The sequence below is a fragment of the Vulpes lagopus genome, chromosome 5, assembly GCF_018345385.1.
Source record: "Vulpes lagopus strain Blue_001 chromosome 5, ASM1834538v1, whole genome shotgun sequence".
Taxonomy (NCBI): Eukaryota; Metazoa; Chordata; class Mammalia; order Carnivora; family Canidae; genus Vulpes; species Vulpes lagopus.
The window spans coordinates 7,296,828-7,315,618 of NC_054828.1; the positions used below are offsets into that span (position 1 = coordinate 7,296,828).

At 45.4% G+C, this 18,791-nt stretch overlaps 1 protein-coding gene across 1 annotated transcript in view; it reads right to left on the minus strand.

The window, feature by feature from the left end:
* Window positions 1–18,791, minus strand: part of SREBF2 (sterol regulatory element binding transcription factor 2) — a 62,883-nt gene that overhangs the window by 33,584 nt on the left and 10,508 nt on the right. Inside the window, exons 2-4 of the mRNA XM_041755377.1 lie at window positions 3,290–3,700; window positions 2,092–2,273; window positions 1,101–1,247 (exon numbers count right to left, since the gene is read on the minus strand). Of these exons, the coding sequence (XP_041611311.1) occupies window positions 1,101–1,247; window positions 2,092–2,273; window positions 3,290–3,700 (740 nt within the window). The remainder of the gene's footprint in view (window positions 1–1,100; window positions 1,248–2,091; window positions 2,274–3,289; window positions 3,701–18,791) is intronic.

The window sequence follows — 18,791 nt, forward strand, 5'->3', positions numbered from 1 at the left end:
GGTGTAGGATACATCTCTTCCTCTCACATGACGGTAAAATCACTTGCTGCCTTTCCTTATATAATTTGGCCATCAACAAGCACAAGAGCAGAACCGATAGAGCCATTCTACTGAGTAAACAGGCCAACTGTAGAGGCTCCTCTTTCCTCAACTCTGCTTTCCCCTCTCTGTTTCTATTTTTTACTCATTTTAGCTTTATTTTCAAAAAATGGCTTCAATATCCAAATAGCCAACGAACAAATAAAAAAACCACCCAACTTCATTAATCACTAAGAAATAATTCTCACATAATAAAAAAATACACATTTTAAGTATATAGCTTGATACATTTTTACATAGGGATATAATGTATGTAACCAAAATAACCCAGACCAAGACACAGACAATTCCTATCCCCTTAGAAAGTTCTCTTGTGCCTCTTTCCAGTTCTGTCTGCCCCTTCCCCCTCTGTGATCACTGCTCTGACCTCTATCACCACAGCTTAGTTTGGCCTCTTTTAAAACTTCATATAAATGCAATCATCAGCATGAACTCTTTTGTGATAGGCATCTTTTGCCCAACATACTATTTTTGAGGTTCAGCAGTCATATGTATCAATAGTTCTTTTTGTACATGTGTTATTTCCAGTTCTTGGCTCTTATGAATAAAGCTTACTTTCAAATTTTGATCACCTATTACTCTATCAGACTCTCTTGCCATAACATACCAAAGCGGCTGTGACCCTGCAACCCAAGGATGGGGGCCTTCCATGTCCCTCACCTTATAGCCCCTTCCTGCCTGATGGGTCTAGGGTCCCTCAGAAGTCAAACCTCTATCAGCAGGACCTAAGAGGCAGACATTCCTGTGTGGAGCTGCTACATGGGAACCGGGGACCCTCTGCTAGTCCTCTCTCCTCCCTCAGTCCCTAGTACTCCCATATAACATACATTGATGGTACTTCTCAAGGCAGTGGGGAGGGAACCTAAAAGGGGGTGATATTTGCAATCTGACACATTCCATAGAGCTTCTGCACCTACCCACTCTGTAGAGGTTTTGTTAACATCTCTGGGGCCTAACACCTCTAGGAAAGGAGGGGGTGGAGGGAGGAAGGCAGCTCTTACTGGTACTTGAAGGGCAGCTGTCTGGATGGGGGTGGTGAGGGCGGTGAGGGCTGGGTTCTGGACTGCGGCCATGACAGGGCTGCCATCTGTCTTTAAGGTGGTCAAAACAAGGGAATCTGTCTTGATGATCTGAGGCTGTACCAGGACCTGGACGGAGAATGAAGAAAAGGAAAAAGGAAGGCAGTGTTATTTTTTTTCTTTTGCTTTAGCTTCTTTCCCTCCAGGAAAGAAGAAAAAATAACATTTCCCTAAAACCAAGAACACAACTTGATGACAAGGAGAAAGAGTATAGCTAAAGAGGGTCTTGCATTGGAAGGCTGGAAGGCTTCAAGGAGAGTAACGCCAGGGCCTGGCAGGGGCAGAGTCTGGGGATGGAGGACGGGACAGAGGGCTGATTTTCGACAAACCCAGCAAAGCCAGGAACAGGACTGAGAAGCAGATGGGGGAAAAAAACCTGCGTGTTTTTTTTTTTATAGATAAATTACCTTGTTAGTGAGAAACTACAATCCACCGTAATACATAAATTCAAGACATTTTGGCACATCCCTTTCCAGTTACCCATGACCGGGGTAAATAATCCACCTCCAGGGCAGCCCGGTGGCTCCGCAGTTTAGCGCCGCCTTCAGTCCAGGGCGTGATCCTGGAGACCCGGGATCCAGTCCCACGTCAGGCTCCCTGCATGGAGCCTGCTTCTCTCTCTGCCTGTGTCTCTGCTTTTCTCTGTCTCTCTCTGTCTGTCTCTCATGAATAAATAAATAAAAATCTTAAAAAAAAAAAGATTAAAAAAATAATAATCCACCTCCACTGGGACTGTGCGAGGGCCAGTGTACCTCCACAGATGCCATCCCAGCTAGGTCTCCATGCCCAGCTCACCACGGCCCAAATGCTGCTCCCTTACACTCTGTTGGTCCTTCTTAGTATGTATACCACATCTTCAAGACCAGCCCCCAGCTCCACCCAGCACCCTCCTGAATCCTCACCGGCTACCTACCGGGACCTGTTGCACCTGGGGTGCAGCAACTGTCTGTACCGTGGCCGGGGCGAGGGTCTGCAGCGTGCCGTTGGCTGTCTGCGTCAGCACCCTTTGGGCCTGTACCGTCTGCACCTGCTGCTGGATGGTGACTGGCTGCACCTGGGAGGATGTCACTAGGCTTTGGACTTGAGGCTGAAGGACTTGGGAGAAGAGGAGGGAAAAGTCACACAGACGAGGAATGCATTATGTCACTGTAGCTGCAGTAGCCACCTTGGATGGGGTGCCTTAGAACGAGCCCAACTCCCCACCTGCTGCTGAAGAAGATGTACACAGCCATTTACAGGCTGGTCTAGATAACAAGAACATTCCATGGGAGCTGCATCAATTTCTGAGGGAATGAGAACAGATTATTTTATTACTCTGGGTGAGGGGTAGACATGAGGGGAGCTTAATCAGCAAAAGACTGCACCCAGTAGGAGAATTGATAGATACAGAGAACCAACAATTCCATATGGCTCCATTGCTCCTCATGGAAGGAAGAGAAAGTGCACTTTGGGATGACAGTGCATTTTGGGATGACAGTCTCAGCTTTTTGCTTTGCTGCCTCTCTGTAGGCCCTAAACCCTCAGAAGCCCACTGAAGAACTTTAAGATCCTTTGAAATTCAGAGTAATACTAATCCCACCTGGGGCTCCCCCAAAGGGTCCGAAAACGGAGGGAGGTCTGCCGCAAAGGCACTGGGCACAGCCCAACAGAAAGTCACTCACTAGATCACCACACACCTGAGGGCCTGCTGAACGGAGATGTAGCACCTGCTCTAATTCATAGTCTCTGTAGTGGCTGCTCAGGAGATGTTTGCTGAAGGAATAGTTCTCAACTTCGAGGTGCCAAGATCTGGCTGTTGTTCAGGTAAGGTAAGTCTCTAGACTCACTTTATTCAAGCCTCTAGCTCCAGTTACCAGCACGGCCCTGCACCTGCTCTGCTTGTTCCATTCTTTGACCCAATATCCTTGAAGCAGGCACAACAGATATTAGGGTATCTGAAGAGGCAGAGTGTGGACTATCCCCACACTACGATCCTTGTTGCAATTACCCAAAACTCAATCAGAAGAGGACCAAATTGCTGATTCCATCATCCCCAGAGAGGGATGTGGTTGCAACCTGGCACATAAACTTTTGAACCAACCAACCACCATCATCTCTGACTTCTGAATCACCTTGAAAGCTGGTGGCTGCATTCTGGTATATCAAAGGCTGCTGGATGATCCTCGTCTGCGGAGCGGTGCTGAACGTGGGGGTGATCATCACCGTCTGCTGCGGCAGCTGGGCCGGGGGCGGGGCCGGGGGCTGGGGGCGGGGCTGAAGAACAGGCGTGGCCCGCGGCGGGGTGGGGACCGTGGTGGGGGGAGCCTTGACCTGCAGGGCGGGAGCCTGCGGCGAGGCGGCAGCGGGAGAGAAGGCAGGTAGCGGGACCTGGCTGAAGGACCGCGACATTGCGGGGTCCCCCACTCCGCCCCCGCCATTGCCGCTGCCATTGCCGCCGCCGCCGCCAGGGAAGGAGCTACACAGCTGCTCGGAGAACAAGTCAGGGAACTCTCCAACTTGATTGCTGACAAACTGCAGCATCTCTGGAAAGAAACGAAAAGGAGTAATTTTATTGCCATCCAAAATATCTATTAACTTCCAAATTTGCTTAAGAAACTGAGGCATGGGGGCGCCTGGGTGGCTCAGATGCTTAAGCGTCTGCCTTGGGCTCAGGTCATGATGGGGGGGCGGGGGCTGGTCCTAGGGTGGAGCCCATAGTCGGGCTCCCTGCTCAGTGGGGAGTCTGCTTCTCCCTCCGCCCCTCCCCCCACTCCTGCTTTCAGGCTCTCTCTCAAACAAATAAAAAATCTTAGAAAAAGAAAAGAAAAGAAAAGAAACCGAGGCATGCAAAGCTAAAGGCTTTCCCACGAGCATAGCAGAAATGGGTCAGGAGACCCTCACCTCCCTCCCAGGAGGAGAGCCTCCTGAGCTAAGGTGGCCAACCGAAGAACAACAGGTCAGGATTCATCTGTCTGATGTTCTTCTCTCTCCCCACCCCACCTCCAGGCCCTTTCCACTAACTTTCCTGATTATATCAGGCCAAACAAGAGCCACCCCTGGGCTAGGTAAGTATTGCTTTTGGAGGCTCGTTTTGCAGTTGGGGACACTGGGGAGGAAAGTGGGTAGTCTCTGTCCTAAGGATTTCAAGCTCAGTAGCCTCAGGTGTGAAGCCACCGCCAACCCAGGACTGCTCCCCATGACCATGCATGGAATCAGGAGGTCAGGAGGTCTGGCCAGACCCTAAACTGCTCTCACCTCAGGCAGCCTTCCTTCCTTACCACAGGTAGCCTCTGGGCCTTCTCCCCAGAAAGCACATAGCCCTGGGCACTGGGCACTGTTGGTACCCTCAGGAACACTCAGGGATGACAAAATCAATAGCCTCCAAGTCCTGGAACTTCAGGGGGTGGAGTGGATGGAAAGATCATAATGGAAGTCCAGAACAGGGAAATAACTTGGCCAAGGTCCTACAGCTCATCAGGGCACAGCAAGGACTAGGACCAGTTCCTTGCCTCCCAGCTTCAGGCTCTTCTACTGCACCACAGCACACTCACGGCCAGAAGGTTGGGGCAGAGCAACCCCGGCCCTGGATTCTGTGTTCTAGAGGGCCCACCCTGGCCATGCTCCTTCTCTCGGGGCAAAGAGTTGTGGGACCACTGGGATGTGTGTTCCAAGTACCTGGGACCCCTAAAGTTCCCAGCCCAAAGGGCCCCAAATCTCTTCCCCTAGTTCACCCTGAAATTTACCAAAACCCAACTTAATCCACAACTAAAATTCATCTCTTGTGACTCCTGCCTCCCCACAGGGCTGGTCCCCATTAGAAGTCTGGAACCTTGGCTTTCTCATGGGTATTTTCAGACCTAAGGTTCTTCACACTGCTTCCATTCCCTCCCCCTTCCTCTCTAAGACATTCCCAAGGAGCTGCTGCTTGTTTCTGAACTGTACACGCTCCTCTCTAAACATTCAAGGTCGCTCGATGCTCTGACTTAGCCACCAAAACACCCCAAACCAAAAACAAACAAAAAACACACCAACTCTTTTCATTCTCCCAAACCTTTACCAGCCAAGTCCCTCCCACCTTCCCAGGTCTCTAACAGCGTGTGCACATGCACATGCTCCTGTGTGGTGGTAGCAGGTTGGGCTATGAAGAGTCCTATGTTATGCAAGCAGAAAGCTACTCGGGGTTTCTAGGATGACCATACAGGACGACTGGAGTTTAGCAGCTCATTACTTCCAGCGTTTCATCAGTTCAACCTGCTGACAAAACAGCATCTTATAAGATTAAATGACTATGTAGTAGTATTATTTACCAACACCTCAACACTGCTGTGTCCCCTCGACACTCAGCCTGCTGTGTGTGGGAAGGAGAAATGGGCACATTGCCACAGATATTGTAATTGGTACCAACCAATTCCAGTTCCTTGTAAATGATTAAACTAAGAAATGTCCTTAAACTCAGCACAGAATTTAAACAAAGCACACTTTAGCGCTAAACAATCCAAGCACAACACAAGATTTATAAAAAGTTTTAAGAAAATGCTTAAGAGAAACCTAATAACCTGTTGAACTTTTCAGAATGCCCATAAAGTTCTTACCCTGTGGAATCAGCCCAGAGGTGTTTTGTGAGCCAAAAGAACGTCAATCCCTGATTGACTCTTTTCATCTATGGAAAGCTAAGGAGGGCACAAGGCAAGAGAGGCCAGAGGCTTGGCAGATGGGCACAGACTTCGGTACTAGGTAGGGTCTCAAGAGGGCAAGTCACCTCTCTACACGTGGGTTTCCTCACCACAAAAGGCTGCCTTAAGAATACTTGGCTTCTCTGTTGTGAGGATTGATAAATAATTTGTGCAAAGTGTTTGGTGAGAGGCAGACCCTTATAAGGGTCCCTATCAGTGGTAATTCCAGAGCACCTACCGCCTGGGCACTTGGCTCCACTGATCTCATCTAGTTGAGTGTTCTCTAAAACCTTTCGCGGAGAAAGACTTGGGCTGGCATGGTGAAGTAACCTGCAGAGGTCCTAAAGCTTGTTCACAAAGCAGGTTAAGAGAATGGAGGCAAATGGGATGCAACGACTTAAAAAAAAATAAATCCTTTTCAACCCACACATGACAAGCTCCGGTGGTGTTATCTGCAGCAAGGCAGATAGGCACTGGGCTGAGACGCACAGAGGGGCCCCTTAAGACCAAGCATTTGAAGGAAGAAGTGATGGGAAGAAGCTCTTTGAGCCCCAGCTCCAGCAAGGCAGGTGGGGCCTTCCCAGGACCCCATCTGGTCTGCAGTGACAGAGGAGAGGAGGCCCCACCAGCCAGAACGAGGCCTGGAGAACCAAGATGCCAAAGGCCCACCTCGGGTACAGTTTTGCTCTAAAGCTCCAAGCTGTACCCGTGGGAGTATCCTAATGTCTCGTGTTCCCTGCTCCAATCACTGGAGTGCCGCAATTATAGAAGTTCTCATTTCCTCTGAGAGCCGTGAAACCCAGAAAAGAGAGGCCTGGAAGAAGGCACAAGCTTTATGGGGCTTTGAAAATGAAGTTCCAGATCCTGCACGATGAGCTGTGGTCCCTAGAGCGGAAGGCCAAACTTGGATGGGCCTCCTGGGAGCTAGGCAGGCCACCCTCTGGCCTGCAAATCCTAGCTTACAGCAGGGGTGCTCCTGGGTGTTACCCTCCTCAAATAAGCTACAGAACTATTTTTAGCTGTTTTTTTTTTTCTTAAATATTTTATTTATTTATTCATGAGAGACACACAGAGATGGAGAGGCAGAGACACAGGCAGAGGGAGAAGCAGGCCCCATGCAGGGAGCCCAACATGGGACTCGATCCCGGGTCTCCAGGATCACCCTTGGCTGAAGGCCGTGCTAAACTGCTAAACCACCCAGGCTGCCCTTTTTAGTTGCTTCTTATAAGGAATAATTTTGCTGCATCAAGGAAGCTGGGCCCCAAGAAATTACTCCTGAGTTTTGGTCTCATTAAAGCTTGTGATCAAAATCAGAGACTGCAGCTGTCACCTGTGCATTGCAACCAGTCATGAGCTTCATCCGAAGAAACCCCAAGTTCATGTGCACTTTATGGAGTTTGCAACATGGAGGTAACATCAAGCACTTTGTCCTGCCCAGCTAGCAACATCTTCCTGAGAGGGAGGTGGTCTGAAATCTGGGCAGATTAATTTTGGTCAGGAGTATAGAATCTAAAGCCCCCAAATGAGGTAACATAGTCTCCAAACTGCATAGTCATGTCAGCCAATATCCTTTAGCAGGAATTTTCTACCTAGCCTAGGTATGTGCTGAGAGAATGATTTTAGAAAGGTCACTGATACTCTTATATTTCGTATTTATTACCCCCTTGTGTTAGATAATGTTTTTTAATTTTTATTTATTTATGATAGTCACACACAGAGAGAGAGAGAGGCAGAGACACAGGAAGAGGGAGAAGCAGGCTCCATGCACCGGGAGCCCGACGTGGGATTCGATCCCGGGTCTCCAGGATCGCGCCCTGGGCCAAAGGCAGGTGCTAAACCGCTGCGCCACCCAGGGATCCCTTAGATAATTTTTAAAAAAGATTTTATTTATTTATTTATGAGAGACACACACACACAGAGAGGCAGAGACACAGGCAGAGAGTGAAGCAGGCTCCATGCAAGGAGCCTGATGTGGGACTTGATCCCGGGCCTACAGGATCAGGCCCTGGGCTGAAGGTGGCACTAAACTGCTGAGCCACCTGGACTGCCCCTGCCCAGATAATTTTTTTTAAAAAGATTATTTATTGGTGAGGGAGAGAGAGTGTGTACAAGCTGGGGGGAAGGGCAGAGGGAGAGGCAGGCTCCCCACTGAGCAGGGAGCCCCCATGTGGGACTCCATCCCAGGACCTTGAGATCATGACCTGAGCCGAAGGCAGATGCTTAACCAACTGAGCCACCCAGGCACCCCAGATAATGTTTTAAATAACAACCTTTTTTTAAAAATCATAAAAGTAAACTATTAAAAAATTTAGAAAAAAGTTAAATGAAAAAAAAAAATCCAGCAATTCCACCTCCCTGGGGCATCTACTTGTCAATGTTTTGATGTGTCCTTCCTCTACACAGGCATGGCTTGCTTGTGCACAAAAGCACACGTGTGAGAACAGTTTTAAAAGTGGGATCACACTGAAGATGCTTTTTTGTACCCTGCCCCCTTTATTTAATAAAACACAAAGTATTCAGTGTCAACCACTGTGGATTTAGCAGCATCCTTTGTTTGAGTCCCTCAGTACTGTATCATAGCATATTGTATCAACACACTAGAATTTAACCACTTAGTGATGACAAATGGCTGTTTTCAATTTTTTAGCATTAGAAACTTTTTTTTTTAAAGGATTTATTTAAGAGAGAGAGAACATGAGTGGAAGGGGCAGAGGGAGAGAGACAGCTCAAGCAGACTCTGAGCTGAGCACAGAGCCTGACGTGGGGCTTGATCTCACAACCCTGAGATCCTGACCTCAGCTGAAAGCAAGAGTCAGATGCTTAACCGACTGCACCACCCAGGTGGCCTCAGCATTACCCAGTCTTACAAAAATCTTTTCCCACTGATTTGATGATTGGGATAAATTTCTAGAAATTGACTGGCTGGGTCAAAAGACAGGTATGTGTGCTTTGGGGAGGCTGTAACAACCTATGCTTCTGCCAGCATTTCCCCACATCTGCTTCTGTCATCCAGACAGTGGGGAAAGAACAACATCAAACTGTTTCGGCTTGGATGAATGAGCGCTAATGAGGCTGGATGTCTCCCTGCCAATTTTATTGACTATTTGTATTTCTTTCTTTCTAAATTGCCTGCTCTTGATCTTTATGCATTCTTCTATTGGGTTGTCTCTTTTTACTGATACAAAAAAATTTCATATACTATGAGTATTTCCTCCTTATATATGTGCATATATCTGCCACACTATTTTTTTTTTTTTTTTTATGATAGTCATACAGAGAGAAAGAGAGAGAGGCAGAGACACAGGCAGAGGGAGAAGCAGGCTCCATGCACCGGGAGCCTGATGTGGGATTCGATCCCGGGTCTCCAGGATCGCGCCCCGGGCCAAAGGCAGGTGCCAAACCGCTGCGCCACCCAGGGATCCCTATTTTTTATTGAAGTATGGTTGACAATACAATCCACTTTATTTTTCTTTTAATTTGTTGAGAAAAAGAGGGGTGCCTGGGTGGCTCAATCGGTTAAGCATCTGCCTTCGGCTCAGCTCAAGATCTCAGGGTCCTGGGATCCAGCCCAGCCTCAGGCTCTTTACTCTGTGGGGAATCTGTTTCTCCCCCCCCCACCCCCATTTTCTCCCCCCTGCTCACATGCTCTCTCACTCTCAAGTAAGATCTTCAAAAAAATTTTTTTTGTTGAGAAAATATAATGCCACAGTGATTACGTTATCATGCCCTAGCCCTATAACTTGGGGGTAAGTTTTACTTTTTTGGGTCACAGTTTTCTCATCTATAAAATGGGGTTGAAATTATATTTACCTCATGGGGCTGCTGAGAGAGAGGTTGCATGGAGTCTAAAGCACAGTGCCTGGCACTCAGTAGTATCTAGTGCATGTTATTTGTGGCAGGTTTTTTTGACAGTTTTGCCTGGATTCTTGTTTTGCAAATGTGAATTTGTTCCAATGCATTTGGCTATATTAGGGAACAATTTGGGCATGTCACGAATTTTGTGTTTACTTATGCATGAGAGAAACACTAGGAAATGCAAAACACACCCAGCTGAAATGAGCCACATAGGGGTATACAAAATGAGCACAGGTGCACACCTCAAACATCCACCAGCTTTGTCAGGTCACAGCATGTATTAGGAATCATAACCATCCACATCTGGATCAGAACTTTCCATCGGACTGCAGACATCCCTTCGTCCATCACCTCACAATAACTCAGAAGCTACAACTTCTAACACTCACTTCCACAAGCAAACCTCAGGTCTTTTTTAGGGTAAGGGGCCCCATTTCTTGTGGTATTTCATATTTCTTACTGACTTAATAATCTATAAAACTAAGCTGTTTTATTAGGTTTTTAGCTCTTAGTTTTTTCAGGTATCTTTTTTTTTTTTTTTTTAATCACTTCTAAAGATTTTGAGTGTTGTGACCTGAATCCCATTTCCCGGGACGCCTTGGTGGCTCAGCGGTTTAGAGCCTGCCTTCGGCCCAGGGCGTGATCCTGGAGTCCTAGGATCAAGTCCCACATTGGGCTCATTGCATGGAGCCTGCTTCTCTCTCTGCCTCTCTCTGTCTTTTGTGAATAAATGAATAAAAAATCTTAAAAAAAAAAAAAAAAAAGTCCATTTCCCTCATAAGCCTTCTGGTTTGCATCACATGATTTTGCTCAGTGCAGTGATTTTTAGGAATGTATATGTTGTATTATAGCAGAACTGACTATATGCAAATGCTAATACTGTGTAATGAAATTACCTGGTTTTTGTGTTACACTGAAAAAGTTCCTCATCCCCAAGATTATAAGGACATTCATCTAAACTTTCTTAATTTAGTGTCGTTCACTTAATCTTTCACATTAGATCTGCCCAACCAACATAAAAGACAGAGTAAGTGTGGTATGTGATGTTTGTAGGCTGCTGGGAATTAGATGGACCACAACCAGTGAGCAAGAGGTAAACACAAAAGTTAGTTCCCAACAAGTATGCTTCTTTAAGAAACAAGTATCCTGCACTCAAGCTGATGATCCGATCTTCCCTCTTAGGATTTTTTTTTTCTAATAATTAAAAAAGAAATCAAATGTAGACTAGTATCAAACCTGAAGGTCAATAGTGAGATAGCTTTTTCTTTCTCTACCATTTTGCTATCTGTAATCACCACTGCTTTCTCAGGACCTCAAACATGAGTTACCCCCTTTAGGTCACCCAGAAGAGCAGTTCAGGAGCTGGGCTGACACCTACACCCTTCGCTGTAGAAACCCTGGAATGCAATAATATAAGGAACGCAGGGACAATTATAACAGATTCAGGCTATTCGTGCCTAAAATCACTCGAAACACCAGGGAGCACATTTGCTAAGAAGCTCATAGCACAGGGACAGCATCATGTACATCAAGGGAATTCTGGGTCACCTTCCTGGGAGACAGGGAGTCTGGAGGAGGGCTGAATGACACCGGATGGCAAACTAGTGACTCAGGCATCCTATATTTTAGGCAAGGGATGAGTACACTCTTTTTACTGGCAAAGAAACCACAAAGGAAAATCGGGCAGGGAGGTGGGATTCTCAAATGCTCGTGTTACATAACACAAATGTATCACTGCATATATCAAATATTACATAATGAAATAAAACATTTGAAAATTAAGAGTAAAAGAAAGCACAAAGGGAAGCGAAAGTCATTCTCCAATGGTCTTCTGGTCTGCTCTGTCTGACTCTCTCTCCCTATCTGCCAGGCTGGGTGTCAGGGGCAGGTTCAGAATCCCAGCTGGGCCGGCCAGTCCTAACTTCTCTGTCCAACACAGCAGGGCCCCCAAGCAGCTCTCAGTTTCAACCAGGAGAATGATCTTCAGCATCACCTTCAATTGGTCTTTCTTCTTTACTCTACCAGAAGTTTACTACGAACTTCATGGTATCAGAGTTCTCTTTGCTTAACTTCTATACTCTACCTTGATTGGTATCAAGAGTTCTTTCATGGTATCAGAGTTCTCTTTGCTTAACTTCTATACTCGACCTTGATTTTAACTGTAACCTCCTCCCTAGTGACAACTGTCTTCTTTGAGTATCTTGTTGGTCCAACAGTCTCTCAAATCAAATCTCTCAAATCTCTCAAACACAAGCTTCAAAGCTTCTTACCGATTGCTCCCTCCTACTCCAAAGGATTTCACTTCCCACTCTCCTTAGCTCATCATCCACCTGGGGAAAATACCCACACCCTTTCCTGCACATACCTTTGGCAGGATTAGGGAGGGAATCCTTCTCTGTGACTGCCATGCCTCACCTTTTCTGCTTGTTACCACCCTCTTCCTTTCTGAATTTCACAATTCTATTTCAAAATCACTTAAAATTACTCTCAACCAGGACACTCTTTTCTATCTCAGATCCAGTCATCTTTGTGCTCTTGGACCCATCTGTGATTTATTTGTTAAGAAAAATTATCTGAGGGGTGGCTCATTTGGTTAAGCATACCCTTGATTTCAGCTCAGGCCTCAGGGTGGTGAGATCATGCCCTGGCTCCTTGCTAGATATGAAGCCAGCTTATGGTTCTCTCTCCCTCTGCCGCCCTCCTAACCCCTGCTTGCACATGCGCTCTCTCTCTCTCTAAGATTTTATTTATTTATTCATGAAAGACAGAGAGAGAGAGAGAGAGAGAGAGAGAGAGGCAGAGACACAGGCAGAGGGAGAAGCAGGCTCCATGCCAGGAGCCCTACGTGGGACTCGATCCCAGGACTCCAGGATTGTGCCCTGGGCCGAAGGCAGGCGCTAAACCGCTGAGCCACCCAGGGATCCCACATGCTCTCTAAAAAAAGAAAAGAAAAAAGAAAAGAAGAGAAAAGAAAAGAAAAGAAAAGAAAAGAAAAGAAAAGAAAAGAAAAGAAAAGAAAAGAAAAGAAAAGAAGAAGGAAAGGAAAGGAAAGGAAAGGAAAGGAAAGGAAAGGAAAGGAAAGGAAAGGAAAAAGGAAAGGAAAGGAAAGGAAAAAAGAAAAAATTACCGAAACTTGAAAATAAGGCCAAAAAAAAAAAAAAAAAAGTTCCTTTAGAGTCATACTAGAGGTAGTCATGTCTACCCTGTCTACACAAAGGCCATCTGATATGCTGTGTAAACATAAACTTGTTTGACTTTCTATTTACTATGGATTAGGCCCACATTCTGTAAAGTTAGATGTTCACTTATAGAAAATCGATAAGCTGCAAATGATTTAAAAAAAGATGAACTCAAAAAAAAAAAAAAAAAAAGATGAACTCAAAGGCTTTGTTTTTTTATTGCCCTGTAGGACACTGACCAGTTTTGCATCTATATTTGCAATCTTATTCCCGCATCCTCTTTTAAACTACATAAATATCAGTTTCTTACATTCTCTTTGGATCCAGTTTTGTCATCCTGACGGTTTTCTCATTAATAATGTTAATAAATCTCTGATATGTGCTGATATCAGTCTAAGAGTAGGTTTATAACATTAAAAAATTTTATTTTGCCACATTACATGTAATAAGTTATATTTTTAAATGCTTTTCTTATATTTTATGCTTCACAAGTGCACAGACAAACTCTGTTCCCCTGTACCTCTCCAAGCACTAACCACTCTGGCAGTTAAAAAAAAACTGGCATCAATTCACTGAAATGCTCCCCAAAGCAACTTTCAGGCAATCTGTAAAAATGGCAATTATGCTTTCTGAACCAAAACTGGAAGGGACATATCACCTCACAATGGGACAAGATATTTTTGAAATCCAGGTTATCCTGGAAAATCTGGACAAATCTGCAATTTCTGCAAAGCTTCTACTTTTGGTGGAGTGGGTACATAAATGCAAAAGGATTTAAACATGTTGAGCACCCACTGTGTGCTGGCCTAGAGAGATGATAAAAAAAAACTCCTTAACCTCAATGAGTTACTGCAAGTGACATAATCACAGCAGCAAGGAAGACACTGGGAAGGGACAATGGAACAGCTTCCTGAGGGAGCTAGATTGAAGGCTGGTGGGCACCCAAAATGAATTCTAGGCCCAGGGAATCTCACAAGCCAAGGCTTGAAGGCACAAAGCTAGCATGGTGGGCTGTGGAAGAGAATGGGCAACTGGTAGGGCACCAGGCTGGCCAGGTAGGTCAAGGTCAAATCATGACAGGTTCTATAGCTCATGGTGATGAACTTGGTCTTTCTCCTTATTAAAACAGGAGATGCCACATCAAGTCATCCAACAATGCTCTAGGAAGGGGAGGCCTCTCTAGCTCAGTGGTTGCTCATGCTGGTTTGTACAGGGGGGGTGCTGGCTTCCCCAGAACACATCATGAACACATTAAGTATCATCCTAAGCACAAACTTAGGACTGAATTCTGACTTGAGAGGATAATATCAGAACAGCTGGAACAAAAAGTTGGGTAACTTCAACTGATGAAGAGAATCTTCTGAAAACTGATTCAAGAAAAGTTCTAGTTATATGCGAGGTTCTAGAAAATGGCCCACACCAGGAAACAGGCCACCTCCTAGGGACTTTGTGAAGGGAAATATGGCAAAGAATCATAGTAAGGGAGAAAAGCAGGAGGTCAAAAAGCTAAAAACTAAGAACAAACTGGAAGGCCAAACAGAAAAGGGATTCCCAAGTATAAATTCACATAGAACTGGCTGAAGAAGACCTGGCTATTGGATTAGCAACACTGGGCCATGAATCTAGCAGTGCAACTGTCAAGCTGCCTTTGGAAAAGAAATCTCCCTGAGCGTCCATTTCCTTTAGATATGGGAATTAACCAAACTCTGATATAGGTATATATATCACATACACACATGTGTATGTGTATACATAAATGCACACACATATATACATTTTATAAACATATATATGAATATACCCAGAACATAAAAAAGTATTTGATTCTTTCATAGTGTTGTTTTATTTTTAAACATAACAAATATGAAAGGGCATCATCTCCAGGTTAGATTCTAATTTAACCCTTGAATAAAAACCAATGGTCACGCTATGGATTTTTTTTAAAAAAGATTTATTTATTTGAGAAAGAGACAGCATGAGCAGGAGGGGCAGAGTGGGGAGAAATTTAAGCAGCCTCTGTGCTGAGCACGGAGCCCTATATGGGGCTCGATACCACAATCCTGAGATCACAACCTGAGCTGAAACCAAGAGTCAGATGCTTAACCGACTGTGCCATCCAGGCGCTCCACATTATTGATGTTTAAAAGCAAAAGTAACTCAGTGATGAAGCTAATAAACTTATTTTCTAATTAGATATCACACTTATATTTTATTTAAAAGTACAGAGGTGGCTATGACTAAAATTAATTTCTTATTGATTCTAGGTGAACAACATAATAATAGCTATCACTGACACCTACTTAGTACTTTATATAAATCCTAAGACCAGTATTATTCTTTTGCTTTTCAAGTGAGGAAAATAAGGTTCAAAGAAATTAAATTACTTGCTGGAGCCCCCCTCATAAGATACAAAGTGGCTGAACCAAGATTTGAATTGAGATAGATTTAGGTTTATCTGAATCTCTCCTCTATGCACACAATTTTCCCCTATAAAACAAACATTTCTTGGATTTTACATTTATGCTCATCACAACCTGGAAGAGAGACTCAAGAGAGACTTGGAGTGACAATAAAATGAGAATTTAGAGGTGTGTGTGTGTGGGGGGGTGCTTATGTAATCCATCTCATTATTTCCAATATTAAGTTCAATGTGAATGGAAGATTAATCTCAAGGTAAGCATGCATGTAACTGACTCACCGGGGGAAGAGGGGAGAGATATTTTTGCCTGGCTATTTGTGTTTTGTGAACATACCTTCCTACTCAAATGATTACATTATTCTCCAAATGAGACTTTCTGCCTCGACAAGATGCTTTTTCAAGTCTCTCTCCTTTAAAATACAAAGCAAATCAATAAAGACACATCCTTTAAGATATGCAGTTAACAAACATTAACAGAGTTTGCTATGTGCCAGACACAAAATTAAATGCCTTCAAGAGGTATGTGTTTTGATGGCAAAACCCTGTATAAAACATCTGCCGTGGCCAGGTGCCAACTGTTAGGATAAAAAGAAGGTGCACAATGTGAAAAGTACCTGTGGCTTATGTTGCTTAAAAAGCTTTTGTTGTTGTTGATTTTTACTGCTATTTATCTGGTGTTTGTGTGTAAGTATACATTTATATGCAAAATTTAAGCATGACTTTTTTTTTTCTTAACTGGAAAAGAACCTCATTAGCACTGTCACCCAGTTGTTTTTGCTTTTAACACCTTGCTGGCACTTTCACACATATGGTAGTATATAATCTTCAAATCACCCTGTGACGTAAATGTTTCAAGTACTCTTTTTAAAGAGTTAGTATGTATAAAGCCCAGAGAACAGTGCCTGACACAAAAGTTCTTGAAAGGTGGTGGTGGCGGTGGTTACACAGAAGAAACAAGTCCAAGTCCAAAGAGGCAGTGACCTGCACATGGTCATAGGCAGGTGGGTAAGAGTGTGGCAGTCTCCTCTTCCAAAGCCTGTGATCGTTTTGCAAGCACCCTGCACCAGAAGTTGCCCCAACCATCACACCATGGAGCTTCCTTTCCGGATGCCCCGCCTCATGGCCTGGGCTCAGAATGAATGCTGCAGTCAATAACCAAAGGCCGTACCACCCATGCAAGAGCCCCACCCTAGGTCCCAGCCAGCAAACCCAGGCCTCCAATCCTTACCTAAGGCCAAATGAGAGGTGTCAGTTTATTGGCACCCCACGTTTGAAAGGCTGTCCCTCTTATTCCACTCATTACTTTGAAATGCCTACTCTTAGCAAGAGGTTAAGAAGAGATTCTAAGAACGACAACTAAGATGAAAACATCTGAGCCAATTAGTGGTAGCAATAATATAGTATATAACTGTTGTGTCAGCAATTGTGTTAAGCGCTTTGCCTAGATTTCCTCATTTAATCTCCACAACATTCTGAGGTAGACACCAGTATCACCTCCATTTCGCAGACAAGGAAAATGAGGCACAGAGAGGTTAAGTAACTTGTCCAACATCACCCAGTCAGCAGGTGATGGTGCTGGAATTTGAGGTCAAGCTCTTAATTGCCACACCGTACAGATGCTTCGGTTCTATTATTGAATGGACGTCACCAAACAGAACCTGGCACCGGGCAGATGGTCATTTAGTGCCTCACTTACAAATGAGAGCCAACATCCCCCACTGAAAAGGGAAGGACTGTCATCTCTGGTCTTCCCTTATTTCTCGGCTCTTCACCTGCTCTGCCCTGCATCATATTGCTTTCACTCTCCTGGAAAGAGTGAAAAGTAAACAAGATGCAAAGAGTACAACTCCAAGGAACCAATACTGTATGGTCCTGTTCTAGAAGACAAGGGCATCACACTTCACAGTGGCAGGGAACCGAGGGTCCATGAAATCAATAGCGAGCTGAACCACCCTCCTGACTCTTTTGGGGGCAGAGTCTCCATTGAGAGGATTCTCAACCGTGTTCGGTCCTGAAACCAGCCAGGAAAAGGTGAAAGACCTCTATAACCCACCACCCCATCCTTCCACTCACTACCACCTCCAAACCTCCCTAAGACTAAGGACAAAACAAATACTTGCAAAGTAGGTTATTAAGTTGTGCTACAAACACCCAACCAGGGATCCCTGGGTGGCGCAGCGGTTTGGCACCTGCCTTTGGCCCAGGGCACGATCCTGGAGACCCGGGATCGAATCCCACGTCGGGCTCCTAGTGCATGGAGCCTGCTTCTCCCTCTGCCTATGTCTCTGCCCCTCTCTCTCTCTCTCTCTCTGTGACTATCATAAATAAATAAAAATTAAAAAAAAAAAAAACCCAACCAGCACCTGCATATCCTGTGTGTTATGGTGTTGAGAGCTGGAGGATGCTGAGCACCTACCATGGCTCCAGCTCAGAGCAAGGACTCCGACGGGCTGGTTCCCTTCCCACCTCCCCATCTCACAGGGAAGAAAAAGCCAACCAACTACCATGCACCGTGACAAGGGTGAGAACAGACAAGTGCCCCACAAAGAAAGAGCTGTCAGAGAGTAGAGACAGCATGGATCCATGCTGGAAGGCAGTGGATGAAGAGGTTTAGGAGTTAGACAGAAGGAAGTATTGTAGGCAAAGGAAACAGGCTGAGCAAAACCACAGCACCAGGAAATGCCCTGCAAGCAGCTGAAGTGGAGAGATAGAAGGAGCTGCTTCTAATTAACTTGTGAAAGGCCTTAGTGGCACCCTTAGGCATTTGGCTCTTATTTTGGAGGTAAGGAGAGAATAGGGAATGTAGTGGACATTTGCTAGTGGACATTTGTGGGTTGTCCATCATTCAACGCACCCCATTAGCACCCTGATATTCCTAGTGGAGAACCCCTATCAGGTGGTCTTGGTAGGAGGTAAGGCTTTCTGTCACCCAGCCTGGATTCATGCATACCCCCAACTGGGAGTGACCCAGGAAAGCAATGGGGTCCTAACCCAACTGGGTTAGCAACTGCCCCTGGGCTATCCTTAGCTGAACCTCCCTTGGTTCTGGCCCATTTTCCAAGTTTGGCTCTGCAGCTTCTCTGGCCAGTTCGTGCACCACTGTCCTTCCAATAAATTCCTTTTCTGTTTAGGCTACCCAGAGGCAGTTTTTGCTGCTTATCACCCAGACTCTTGAGAGCACACTGAAGCAGCAGAGGGAGGGAGCTGATCAAAATCGTGTTTGAGAAAGATAACAGTTATCAGGACTGTGGCCAGCCCATGGCCTACACAGCAAGGCAGGTGCCTTTCGGAAGGGCTGGTCCCTCAGCCTAGAGCATGACTCCTCTCTCCTGCCCCTTTAGCCTTGAGGCCTCAGCTTACAAAGTACCTCCATAAGAACCTTCTCTGATCCCACCTCTCCACTCATTCAGTGCCCCTCCTGGATGTCATCCCAGACCTGTGGGTTCTTAGACACTTGGCAGTTCGAGAACCTCAGTCCTACACTGTATTCTGGCCACCCTGAATCATG